The 13755-nt window shown below is 40.1% G+C and overlaps 1 protein-coding gene across 6 annotated transcripts in view; it reads left to right on the top strand.

The window, feature by feature from the left end:
- RSU1 (Ras suppressor protein 1) overlaps nt 1-13755 on the top strand; it is a 249856-nt gene that overhangs the window by 228849 nt on the left and 7252 nt on the right. The window contains exon 9 of one of the 6 annotated variants that reach the window (XR_010321956.1): nt 12327-12383. The exons of 4 other annotated variants lie outside the window; for them this stretch is intronic. Coding sequence is in view for 1 of the 2 variants with exons in the window: in XM_064284890.1 (XP_064140960.1) it covers nt 11776 (1 nt within the window). In the remaining variant the exon portion in view is untranslated. Of the gene's footprint in view, nt 1-11775; nt 11794-12326; nt 12384-13755 lie in introns of those variants that run through there. One more of the 6 variants, XM_064284890.1, reaches the window with a different exon arrangement.

Here is a 13755-nt window from a genome sequence, read left to right as displayed (position 1 = left end):
ATTTCATTTGGTGCTGTTGCGATGTGGTCCTTCTCGTTTCTTATTCAGGTTATTTGTTTCCTTTCCTGTATTTCTTTAGTCAGTCTAGCCAATGGTTTATCAATTTTGTTAATTTTTTCAAAGAACCAGCTTTTGGCTTTGTTAATTCTTTCAGTTGTTTTTCTGTTCTCTAATTCATTTAGTTCAGCTCTAATTCTTATTATTTGTTTTCTTCTGGTGCCTGATGGATTCTTTTGTTGCTCACTTTCTATTTGTTCAAGTTGTAGGGACAGTTCTCTGATTTTGGCTCTTTCTTCTTTTTGTATGTGTGCATTTATCGATATAAATTGGCCTCTGAGCACTGCTTTTGCTGTGTCCCAGAGGTTTTGATAGGAAGTATTTTCATTTTCGTTGCTTTCTAAGAATTTCCTTATTCCCTCCTTAATGTCTTCTATAACCCAGTCTTTTTTCAGGAGGGTATTGTTCATTTTCCAAGTATTTGATTTCTTTTCCCTAGTTTTTCTGTTATTGATCTCTAGTTTTATTGCCTTGTGGTCTGAGAAGATGCTTTGTAATATTTCGATGTTTTGGACTCTGCAAAGGTTTGTTTTATGATCTAATATGTGGTCTATTCTAGAGAATGTTCCATGCGCGCTAGAAAAAAAAGTATATTTTGCAGCAGTTGGGTGGAGAGTTCTGTATAAGTCAATGAGGTCAAGTTGGTTGATTGTTGTAATTAGATCTTCCGTGTCTCTATTGAGTTTCTTACTGGATGTCCTGTCCTTCTCCGAAAGTGGTGTGTTGAAGTCTCCTACTATAATTGTGGAGGTATCTATCTCACTTTTCAATTCTGTTAAAGTTTGATTTATGTATCTTGCAGCCCTGTCATTGGGTGCATAAATATTTAATATGGTTATGTCTTCCTGATCAATTGTCCCTTTTATCATTATATAGTGTCCTTCTTTATCCTTTGTGGTGGATTTAAGTCTAAAGTCTATTTTGTCAGAAATTAATATCGCTACTCCTCTTCTTTTTTGCTTATTGTTTGCTTGATATATCTTTTTCCATCCTTTGAGTTTTAATTTGTTTGTGTCTCTAAGTCTAAGGTGTGTCTCTTGTAGGCAGCATATAGATGGATCGTGTTTCTTTATCCAGTCTGTGACTCTCTGTCTCTTTATTGGTGCATTTAGTCCATTTACATTCAGCGTAATTATACATAAATAAGTTTTTAGTGCTGTCATTTTGATGCCTTTTTATGTGTGTTGTTGACAATTTCATTTTTCCACATACTTTTTTGTGCTGAGGCGTTTTTCTTAGTAAATTGTGAGATCCTCATTTTCATAGTGTTTGACTTTATGTTAGTTGAGTCGTTACGTTTTTCTTGGCTTTTATCTTGAGTTATAGAGTTGTTATACCTTTTTGTGGTTACCTTATTATTTACCCCTATTTTTCTAAGTAAAAACCTAACTTGTATTGTTCTATATCGCCTTGTATTACTCTCCATATGGCAGTTCAATGCCTCCTGTATTTAGTCCCTCTTTTTGATTATTGTGATCTTTTACCTATTGACTTCCATGATTCCCTGTTATGTGGTTTTTTTTTTTTAATTAAACTTAATTTGTTTGTTTTTGTGATTTCCCTATTTGAGTTGATATCAGGACGTTCTGTTTTGTGACCTTGTGTTGTGCTGATATCTGATATTATTGGTTCTCTGACCAAACAATATCCTTTAGTATTTCTTGTAGCTTTGGTTTGGTTTTTGCAAATTCTCTAAACTTGTGTTTATCTGTAAATATCTTAATTTTGCCTTCATATTTCAGAGAGAGTTTTGCTGGATATATGATCCTTGGCTGGCAGTTTTTCTCCTTCAGTGCTCTGTATATGTCGTCCCATTCCCTTCTTGCCTGCATGGTTTCTGCTGAGTAGTCTGAACTTATTCTTATTGATTCTCCCTGGAAGGAAACCTTTCTTTTCTCCCTGGCTGCTTTTGAAATTTTCTCTTTATCTTTGGTTTTGGCGAGTTTGATGATAATATGTCTTGGTGTTTTTCTTTTTGGATCAATCTTAAATGGGGTTCGATAGGCATCTTGGATAGATATCCTTTCGTCTTTCATGATGTCAGGGAAGTTTTGTGTCAGGAGTTCTTCAACTATTTTCTCTGTGTTTTCTGTCCCCGCTCCCTGTTCTGGGACTCCAATCACCCGCAGGTTATCCTTCTTGATAGAGTCCCACATGATTCTTAGGGTTTCTTCATTTTTTTAAATTCTTTTATCTGATTTTTTTCCAGCTATGTTGGTGTTGATTCCCTGGTCCTCCAGATGTCCCAGTCTGCATTCTAATTTCTCGAGTCTGCTCCTCTGACTTTCTATTGCGTTGTCTAATTCTGTAATTTTATTGTTAATCTTTTGGATTTCTACATGCTGTCTCTCTATGGATTCTTGCAACTTATTAATTTTTCCACTATGTTCTTGAATAATCTTTTTGAGTTCTTCAACAGTTTTATCAGTGTGTTCCTTGGCTTTTTCTGCAGTTTGCCTTATTTCATTTGTGATGTCTTGAAGCATTCTGTAAATTAGTTTTTTATATTCTGTATCTGATAATTCCAGGATTGTATCTTCATTTGGGAAAGATTTTGATTCTTTTGTTTGGGGGATTGGAGAAGCTCTGATGGCTCAGAGACAACAATCCATATCAAACCACTTAAAGAAGTCTGCTTCTTTAAGTGGTTTGATATGGATTGTTGTCTCTGAGCCATCACTGGGAAACTAGTTTTTCCAGAAAATCCGCTAAAAAAAATGCAGTCAGATCCCTATCAGAGTTCTTCCTCTCGCTCAGGCTATTCAGATGTTAATGAAGCCGCCTGGGGAGGGTGGGGGAGGGAACAGAGAAATAGGAGAGTAGCACCTCAGAATATAGCCAGAGTTGCTTGTCTTGCTTGGAATGACAAGTATATCTGAGATTCCCGCGGGGCGCGTCGCCTATTTGTGCTGGCTGTGTGGAGATTGCCCCCGGGGGGGTCTGGCCTCTGGAGTCAAGGTCAGATCCTCCGCTTCCAGCCCCACGCCCAGCGACAAGGCTCTCCTACTGGGACGGTGCACTCTCGACTCCAAAATCAGTCGCTGCCTCCCGGGGACTTCTCGTCCGTCCAGCCGCGTTGCCGTGCCACCTCCGCGAACCAGTTGGGCCGCCTTCCGGGGTTAGTTCAGGTGGGTGGAGCAGCTCCCCGTGCTTGTGCCGTGACCGAGTGTCCCTGCTGGGACGCTGTTCTCCCCGCTCCAATACCAGTCGCTGCCTCCCGGGGACTTCTACCGGCTGCATCCCACACCGCCCGCGCGACCCAACTGGGCCCCCTCCCGGGGTTAGTTCAGGGGGGTGGAGCAGCTCTCCGTGTTTATGCCGTACCTGCATCCAGTCCAAATCCTGGCGGGATGGTTCCCCAGCTGGGACGCTGCTCTCCCCATTCCAAGACCTGTCACTGCTTCCCGGGGACTTCTCCTACCGGCTGCGTCCCACGCCACCCGCGGAACCGGCCGGTCCCCCTCCCGGAACCGGCCGGTCCCCTTCCCGGGGTTAGTTCAGGAGGTTGGAGCAGCTCTCTGTGCTTGTGCCGTACCTGACTGGTACGCTGGCTCCAGGCTCTGAAAACAATCGCTGCTTCCCCGTATTAGTTAGTTCTCCATCTCCAAATCTGCGCTTGTTGCTCAGGGTTTGTAGATTGTTATGTATGTGATCGATTCACTTGTTTTTCCATGTCTTTGTTGTAAGAGGGATCCGAGGTAGCGTCTGCCTAGTCCGCCATCTTGCTGGAGTACAGTTTTTCATAGTATTCTGTTATGATCCTTTTCGTTTCAGTTGGTTCTGCTATAATGTCATCCATCTCATTTCTTATTTGGGTTATTTGCCTCCTCTCCTGCTTTTATATCGTCAATTTGACCGGTGGCTTGTCAGTTCTGTTGATCTTTTCAAAGAGCCAACTTCTCCTCTTGATTCTTTCTATTGTTTTTCTGTTCTCTGTTTCATTTATTTCTTCTCTAATCTTTATTATTTTCTTTCTTCTGGTTACTGTAGGATTCTTTTGCTGCTCTCTATTCGTTTGAGTTATAAGGTTAATGTTTTTATTTTGGCCCTTTCTTTTTTTGATATGTGTGTTTATTGCTATAAATTGACCTCTGAGCACTACTTTTGCTGTGTCCCCAAGGTTTTGGTAAGTTGTGTTTTCATTCTCATTTGATTCTAGGAATATTTTTTTTTATTCCATCCTTGATTTTTCTATTACCCAGTGGTTTTTAAGTAAGACGTTATTCAGTTTCCATGCATTTAATTTTTATATTCCTCGCTTTTCCTATTACTGATTTCTACTTTTATGGCACTGTTATCAAAGAAGATGTTTTGTATGTCTTAGGCTAGGTTACCTAGAGAAGCAAAACCAGTAAAGTGTATAAATATATATAAAGATTTATATCAAGGAAACAGCTCACATGATTGTAGAGGCTGCAATGTCCCAAGTCTGTGGATCAGGATAGAGGCCTCTCCCAATTCACGCAGCCACAAAAATCTGGTGAACCCGAGATCGGTAGGTTGGAGAGCAGGGCTCCAGCTCACAGGCTGTGAAGGTTGACAAATCCCAAGGTGGGCAGGCAAGACTGCAAGGTTTATCCTGACTCATAGATGCAGGGGCTGGTGAACGCAAGATTGGTAGGTTGGGGAGCAGGACTCTTGTTCACAGGCTGTGAAGATGGATGAGTCCCAAGATCAAAAGGTTAGCTGCTAGCTTACGTCTCAAGAATCAGAGGTCAGACAGCAAGAGGCAGCTTTTGGATCCAGAACAAACCAAAACAAGGCGAGCAGGAAGGAAGTAGGTGACGGAGGGCAGAGAGATGAAGGCTGAGGGGGTGGTGAGCTGCCACAGGCTCCACCCCCGCTAGTACCACTCAGCAGATTCCCTCATGGGCTTGATCACATATCAAATTTTAACAGGGAAGTGAACTCAACATGATACAACTGCCGAAACACTGAGTGTCATGGCCTAGCCAAGTTGACAGCCTTAACCATCACAGTATTATTTCAGTGTTTTGGATATTGCTGAGGGTTGCTCTGTGGTCTATTCTGAAGAATGTTCCATGTGTGTTAGAAAAGGGTGTATACTTAGCTGCTGTTGGGTGGAGTGTTTTGTATATGTCTATGAGGTCGAGTTGGTTGATAGTGGCATTTAGATCTTCTGTATCTTTGCTGAGTTTCTTTCTAAATATTCTGTCCCTCATCGAAAATCGTGTGTTGAAATCTCTTACTATTATTGTGGAACTGTTTATTTCTCTTTTCGGTGCTGTTAGAGTTTGTTTTAACTATTTTGGAACCCTGTAATTCAGTACATATGTATTTATTATGCTTATGTCCTCTTGGTGAATTGACCCTTTAATCATTACATAATGTCCTTCCTTATGGTGGGTTTTGCCTTAAAGTGTGTTTCTGCCACCCCTGCTCTTTTTTGGTTACTATTTGCTCAATGTATTTTTTTCCATCCTTTGAGTTCTAGTTTATGTGTCTAAAGTGTGTCTCTTGTAGACAGCATATAGATGGATCATGTTTTGGTTTTTTTTTTTTAATCCATTCTGCCACTCTCTATTTCCTCACTGGTGCATTTAAGCCATTTACATTCAGTGTAATTATTGATAGGTATGAGCTTTTTTTTTTTTTTTATGAGCTTACTGCTGTCATTCTGTTGTACTTTTTTGTGTGTGCTGTTGACGGTTTCTTGGGTCTGTGTAATTTTCTGTGCTGAGTTCTTTTTATTTGTGGGTTTTCTTTTCATATCTTTTGTTGCTGATTTTATGTTTACTAAGTCTTTATGTTTCTCTTTTTTATTTTGGTGAGTGGGTTTGTTAACTTTCTGTATAGTTACCTTGAAATTTACCTTTGTTTTCCTAAGTTTAAACAATTCTTTTGTTTCTTGATATCACCTTGTCTTCCTCTCCATATGAAAGTTCCATAACTACACTGTTTATTCTCCCTTTTTTGTTTTGATGTTGTTGTCATTTACAGATTGACGTCTCTGGTTCCCTGTTTTCAGTCTTTTTGCTTTGTTTTATTTTTGAGAATTCTTTATCTGGGTTGATATCTGGCTGATGTTGTTGTGTCCTAATCTCAGGCTGTTGTCTGAAGTTGTTGGTTCTCTACACAAAGGACTCTATTTTTCTTGTAAGTTTGGCCTAAATCCAAAACAACCTGTTGCTGTTGAGTCAGTTCCAACTCCTAGCAACCTTAGGTTTTACAAATTCCCTTAATTTGTTTACCTGGAAATGTCCTAATTTCTCCATAGTGTTTGAGAGATAGTTTTGCTGGATGTATAATTCTTGGTTGACTTTTTTTACTTTCAAGGTTTTATATATGTCATCTCACTGCCTTCTTTCCTGCATGGTTTCTTCCAAGTAATCATAACATACTTTTATTGGTTCCCCTTTTGTTGGTGGCTTTTCATTTTTTCCAAACTGCTCTCAGATTCTTTCTTTGTCTTTGTCTTTGAAAAGTTTGATTATGATATGTCTTGGTGGCTTTCTTTTAGGGCCTATCCTGTATGGAGTTCATTGAGCTTCTCGTATGGATATGTTCTTGCCTTTCATGATATTAGGAAAGTTTTCTACCAGCAAACCTTTGACAGGTTGTGTTTTCCATTGCCTCCCCCCGTTCTGGAACTCCCATCACTTGCAGATTTTCCTTCTTGATAGTGTGCCACATAATTCTTACGCTTTTTTCATTTTCCTTCATTCTTTTTCCTGATTTTTCCTCAAATTGGTATCAAGGATTTGTCTTCAAATTCACTGATTCAGTCTTCCATTGTTTCAATTCTGCTCCTGTATCCTTCTATTGAGTTGTCTTATATCTGAAATTTGATTGCTTAGAGAGATTAGGTAATCTGTCCAAGGTTGCCCAGCTGGGAGGTATTATGGATAAATTTCAAAACCAGCTCTCTGTAGCAGCCTGCTGTATATTATAGTTTCTAGACAGGTGCTGAGCATAGGGAGAGAGACTCTTTCTCTCTCTCTCCCTCCTAATCTGTCTCTCCAAGTAAGGAGCTGGGTTTTGAAGTCATACACACCTGAGTTTGGAACTTTACTTTTCCATTCATTGTGAGATCTAACTCTGTTGTAGCTCTTTGAAAGTGACTTAACATTTGTTAAGGTAGTTGTAATTTAAAAAAACAAACTAATGTTTAATTAATATGTGGCTAAGTACTGTAATAAGCAATATAGGTACTATTATAACTTCTGTTTTACAGATGAGAAAACTGAAGCTTAGAGTAGTCCCACCGCCCAGCTAGTAAGTCTGTCCAGCATTTAGCCAGTATTCTGGAGTTAGATCAGCCTTGCTCATTGTTGTGCAGTTTAAAAATCAAGTATGTAAAGCATCCCCCATACGAGAGTCTCAGAGTCAGTAGTAGGCAGAAGGTGACTGTGGCAGCCCTCAGAATAACAGAGCAGGGAAATACAGGCAGAGCAAGGGAACACAAAGAAGCAAGTGAATAAGGGACTAGTGTGCCATGGAGGAAAAAAAAAGTGGTATTTGGGAACAGGTTAACAGTTGTCAAAAGAACAATGAAGAAGACATCTATCTATGAGAACTCAATAGTAGACGAGCCTTGGGAGCCCACCTTCCTTTTGTTTTCAGTTTAGTGTTTCTGAGTTTTACAGCAAAAAGTACCAACAAAGTACATGTCCTCTATTTCTTTTAAGCACCTTGTTCTCTCCTTTATCAACAATCTGTTGCTGGTGTCCCACCTCTGACTACAGACCTCCTCCTGCAGCTCTGTCCCACCTCCCTGGCCAGGTCAGAGAGAATGGGGGATGGAAGAACGTTAAGAATCAGAGTCTAGACCTACTTTAGAAGGAGCACGGTTGGGTGAGCAGGTCTGGCTTACGTGGGAAATGGCAAAACTCACAAATGCACCTAGCCCCTAGCTGTTTCTTGAGCTCCTCCTAGTGAACACTTCATGAGTGGCCAACTGGGAACCAAGGACTTTTGCTCTTAAAGGTGCTTTTATGCTTCCTTGCTTTTGCAAAAAGTGGGCCTGGAAACCTTCCCAGGGTCATAACTATTGCAAATAATTAAGGATATTTTATATATATGTATTTATTCTACATATTAAGTATATATACTGTATGTTTACACAAATAATGCACACCTTCTATGTTTGTTTGCCAACCACACCCTCCCCTGCAAGGTATTTTTTTTAAATGCGCATGTTAATTTTTTTTTACAGCAACATGTAAAAAAAAAAATTGGCATAGCAGCACTTACAAAAATACCTCCCAGGGGGAGGGCACGGTTGGCAAACAAATGTAGATGGCATGAGTTATTTGCATAAAAGTACAGTGTGAGTATATATGTATTGGCACAGTGGTTAAGTGTTTGGCTGCTAAACAAGAGGATGGCAGTTTAAATCCACCAGCCACTCCTTGGAAACCCTATGGAGCAGTTCTGCTGTGTTCTGTAGGGTCGCTATAAATCAGAATCGACTTGACAGCAATGGGTGTTGGGTTCTTTTTCTAAAGCACTAGAAGTAACTAACTGCCAATAAAGGGTCCTTCAGCCTTCAAAATGCCTTTCATCTAAGTACAAGGAGGTGTCTCATTTCCACCATATTCAGATTGTCTCTTTCTGTACTGTGCTGTAGGGTGGCCACTAACTGCGTGTGGCAGTAGAGCATTTGAAATGTAGCTTGTCCAAATTGGTATGTAATGAAAGTATAAGTCATTCATCACATCTCAAAGATATAATACAAAAGAAGAATAAAAAATATCTCATTAATAGTTTTTATATTGACTACATGTCAAAATAATGAGTATATTGGCTTAAATAAAATATACTATTAAAACTAATTTCACCTCTTTCTTTTTACTTTTTTAATGTGGCTACTAGAAAATATAAAGTTACATTTGTGCCTCACATTGCATATATTTCTCTGGACAGTGCTCTTCTATACAGAAATGTGAAAGTATGGAATATATCTCTACAAATCGGGAGAACTAATAAAATAAGATTTTAAATATCACTTCCTTAAATATTACTAAGGGGAAAAATTAACTCACTCTAGGTATTCAATTGAGCTGGAACTACTAAATAAGAGGGGCTTGTTTTACCGTTCAGGGAAAAATAGTTTTGACAGAAATCTTCTTGGGTAACAGTTCTTCAGCAAAGAACATTTTTCCATGAAGACATTGTCAGGTCAGTTTGCGTCAATTATTACAGAATGTGGTTTGTTAATATTTGAAAAGAGCTATTGTACACGCGGTCTCTTTGAGACTTTTCATCCACTGTGTCGTCATACTGGCCACATAATGATCACACCATTGTACTGGAAACTGACAAAAGACCGGCCTCAGGCAGTGTTGCGCAGATACCCTGGTGCTCTGGCTTCTTCACTTCCCGAGAATTCATCACCTTACAGGGATGTTTTGTGGGTGAGATTCTTAGATGAAACACTTGAGATTCCTGGATGAAAGAGTATGTGTGACAAGCTTTCATTCTTCCCTCCCCCCACCCACAGCCACAATTTTGCTCTGAGACTGTACAGCCTGTTGGGGGCATCACACAACTGAAGCTGGAGGCCAGAGAGTCAGCATTGTTGTCTTGACTCACTCCCAGCGTCCCCACCCAGGAGTCATTGCTGATGCCTGGAGTCCTGTAGTAAATCTTTTTTAACATCAAACTTAAACCGCAAACATTGTAGGTTTTTTTCCAACCTTTTTGCACTTGCAAACCGTAAATGTCTCTGAGACTCTTTTAAAATCTGATAAAAATATAAAAACTAGGAGGAAATGGGTGACAGATATTAAATCTGGTGATTATATCAGGCATAAAAGTATTTTAAAATCTTCCCTTCGTGGTTGGGGGCTTTTCCCCCAATATAAATGTGGGAAAAAAGAAGGTGGGATCCAAAGTCTCATGTGCTATTGAGCCCTCGATGTCGTCCTCATTCTGCTTTTGACAGTTGTTGACTGGTTTCCAAATATCCTTTTGTCCTCACACAGGCATATTCCCTTGTCCTCCAAAAGCTGGGCTTTTCCTCTGCTACCCACTTCCCTTAATCACTGTCTAGTAGTTCAAAGATTGAGATTAAGAGTGGAGGAAAGGCCTAGATCAGCTTGATGTGCCTTGTTCTAGGGATGGTGTTCGCCACCTTAGAGGGAGCACAGCTTACATGAGGGAATTCTGCTTTGCAGAATCCCTCCTTACAAGAGATAATGGATGCCTGTGTTCACATAAAAGGTATTTAAGATCTCTCTAAATCTCTCATCTCTGCTTCCTCATGTATAAAATGGGGATGGTAATAGTACTTGGAGTCTCTAGGTAGTGCACATGGTTAACGCACTCAGCTGTTAAGTGAAAGGTTAGAGGTTTGAGTCTACCCGGAGCACCTCAGAAGAAAGACCTGGTGATCTCCTTCTGAAAAATCAGCTATGGAAGACCCTACGGAGCACAGTTCTACTCTGAATTGACAGCAACTGTTTTTTTTTTTTTAACTAATAGAGCCTACCTCTGGAAGACATGGAGAAGAATATTCCAGGCATCATTAGAGTAGACAGGATGATAAAGTTTAATGAGTATCTTTTGTGCTTGATATTGCTAGCTTTGGTCTGCCAGAATCCTCATTTGTCCCCTCCCGTGGGGCAGCAGAATGGGGAGGGGACTGACCTATGTCAGTGTGGTGGGGCGTTGTGAGCATGGAAGGTCGTGGCAGAAGACAAGTAGAGCTTCCCAGAAGCTGGACCATGCAGCCTCGGTTAGTTTGGAGGGTCTGGAGAGTACCAGGTTTGGCTTCCATGTGTCCTCTTAGGAGATACTCATGCCAGGACTTGCACAGAATTTGCAGCCTGCTGGCCCTCGCCACCTTTCTCTGGACAAGCTTAATTGCCCACTGCCCACACTTAACCCATTGTTGCTGGCTAACACCCTTCTGATGGGCCAAGTCTGTAGCTTTGTTAATTCCCTTAGTCTACTTACAGTCAAATCTCGCTAGCCTGGGAGTTATGCTCGGGTGATTTTGGGTGAGTTTTTAATGTTTCTACTTTGACCCATTTTGTGTTGATTTTATAATTGAACACTCAGAGGACTTATTTCCCTTAAATTCAAGTTCTCCGGTGGTGCTTCTTTCTTGCCCCAACTACAGTAACCTCTTCAGCCAGTTCTATACTGGCAGGACAGGAAATTTAAAGTGGGTTATATAATATGGACAAAAGTAATAATTTGTGTCTATATAGTATTATCATCCAGAGAATCCATATTAAGGACTCTAATTAGATACTTACAATTTAGGTTTGAAAGCTAAATTTCAGTTTAATGAATTTACAATGCCAGTGTTTTTTTAAGAATACTTTTTGAGGGGGTAAATGGCACAAATAAAAATAATTTCTCGTTTCCTTTCTACTAATTGTATATGGGTTAGGTTTGTATAACTGTATTACGAACACATGCCTACATACATACGTACATGATCAAGAGCCTCTTTTTAATCTCTACAAATGTCAGGTACTAGATCACAAAATAACTCTTTGTTTGCATAAAAAAAATATTCAGTCCAGGTTTATGAAGTCTATAAGGGCAGTAGTGTGTTTGGGAACTTACCCTTACCCTTGTTTCCACTGGCCTTTTAGTTTACTCTGGAAATTGCAACATTTAGCACTTTGCAGTTTAATTTAAAAGAATTACCTATTTTCTTAAATGCTTAAGCAGGTAAGCAAGTTGCAGTTATTGATTTTCTCTGCATGTATTCTGTGAAAGCTGTATTTGCTTGGTCCCTAGGGAGCATACCTCCTGAACTGCGTGCTTGTTGGTGACAGCTTGGACCCCTGATACATAACCAAAGACCTTGCCTAATATCCTTGCCACTGCTCGAGGAATTTTTATTAAGTAAAAGCATCATTAGAGTAGACAGGATGATAAAGTTTAATGAGCCTCTTTTGTGCATGATATTGGTAGCTTTGCTCTGCCAGAGCCCTCATTTGTCCCCTGCAGTGGGGCAGATAGCGGGTCTAGAATGTATGGGGTATTTTTAAAGTGGCCATATATATTTTTACATAGTTGGCTATCTGTCTTAAGCCAGCTACAGATTCCTTTTGGCTCTTTATACAGATGCCATTTGTACATGTGTATTTACACTTTTTTTTATCCAGTGTTGGGGGTTGGGAGGACAGCGAGGATTATAACAGAAAAGAGTGTCACAGACAGACACTGCTGTTAGTGAATCGCATGATACCATCTCTCAGAGGTTTGAGCTCAAAAAATCATTGCCTTTTGAATTCATGAAACTTCTCAGGGGAATAGGGTAACTGTTAATTTTTTTTTTCCTTAAGACTCAGCAGTTTATGTGCTAAGGTTCTGTCAGCAGCACCTCAGAGCTGCCGGATAGGGTAAGTAAAGATATTGCAACTGCTTATTAATAATCTAGGCTTCGTACTTTGTCCACAGAATTTATTTGGGGAGATTTTAAATTTAGCATCCTACCATCAGATTACAGATTATAAACAGAATTATTCATCTCCCTTATTATTGGCCATGCACTTAGATTTTAAAATTAATTCTTGTCTTGGTCTATATAAGGACTTTCCATGGAAACACCCAAAACAACACTAAGGAGGCATATGACATGAGCACAGGACTTAAGAACAACATATTTCACCTCTCATATACGTGGCATTCTGAAACACAATATTTACATAGCACACAATGTGTTCCTAACAGTGCCTTGACTATATAGAATACAAAAGAAGTTAAGCCTACAGTGGCCACCCTCAAGAAAATTGTAGTCTTATGAAAGCAATACTGGAGGAATCCAAAAATATGGGAGACAGGATAACTTAGTGCTTTAAGAGCTTGGATCCTAAGAGTAAATTATTCCTGGGGTTTGACCTAGCCTTAAACTTGGTAAGCCGCAGTCTCCTCATCTGAAAAGTAAGAATATTAATAGCACCTACGTCACTGGATTGTCATGACAATTAGAAGCGCTCAGCGTAGTGCCTGGTGCACAGTGATTGCTGCTGAATATCAGCCACAACCGTCATGTTGTGTTACAAGGCAATTGACTGATGCTGAGAAATAAGCAAGACAAATAGCGAGTTACTTTATGTCTTATCCAGGACGTAACCATGAGACCCTGATCAATCCCAGAGGGCTTTGTGAAGGCAGAGATCAGGGTAGAGGAGGGAGGGAAACAAGAATTATGAGATGCTTTAAAATACAGATGAGATTTAGACTGCAGAGAGGACCTGGGCAAGTGTTCTAGGCAGTGGTAACACAGATCAGCAAAAGCAGAAAGACTTAACAGGAATGCTGGCTGGCAGAAAAGCCTGCTCCTAGGCCTTGGATTTTTTTAGCACTTTATTTTTCAAAGCACTTTAATGAGCCAATCGAGTCTAATTACTGAGAGGTAGACAGTGTCAGGTGTTTCCATTTTTCCAGTTGAAATAATAGAGATACTAGAAAGTTATAGGTTACTCACCTAAGCAATGGCAAAACCAACACTATAAAACCATCTTGGTTTTAGACCAGTATTCTTTCCTGCAGTCTGTACTGCCTGCCATAAGACCAGTCTTTCTTTTCTAGTGTCAGTTAGTGAACACTAGGAGATGAAGGTGGGCCAGGGAAGGCATATTCTGTGTGTGTTCTGTGTCCTTTGTGTGCCAAGTACCAGGCTGGGTACTTGATCCAGTGGACTGTTAGATGCTGTTTTCCATGCATAATCCAAGGAGAGAGCCTTCTGTCAGTCATATGTATGACATGCTG

The sequence above is a fragment of the Loxodonta africana genome, chromosome 4 (assembly GCF_030014295.1).
Source record: "Loxodonta africana isolate mLoxAfr1 chromosome 4, mLoxAfr1.hap2, whole genome shotgun sequence".
Lineage (NCBI taxonomy): Eukaryota > Metazoa > Chordata > Mammalia > Proboscidea > Elephantidae > Loxodonta > Loxodonta africana.
The sequence above is the reverse complement of the archived record's forward strand: the minus strand, read 5'-3'. Positions and strand labels throughout refer to the sequence as shown.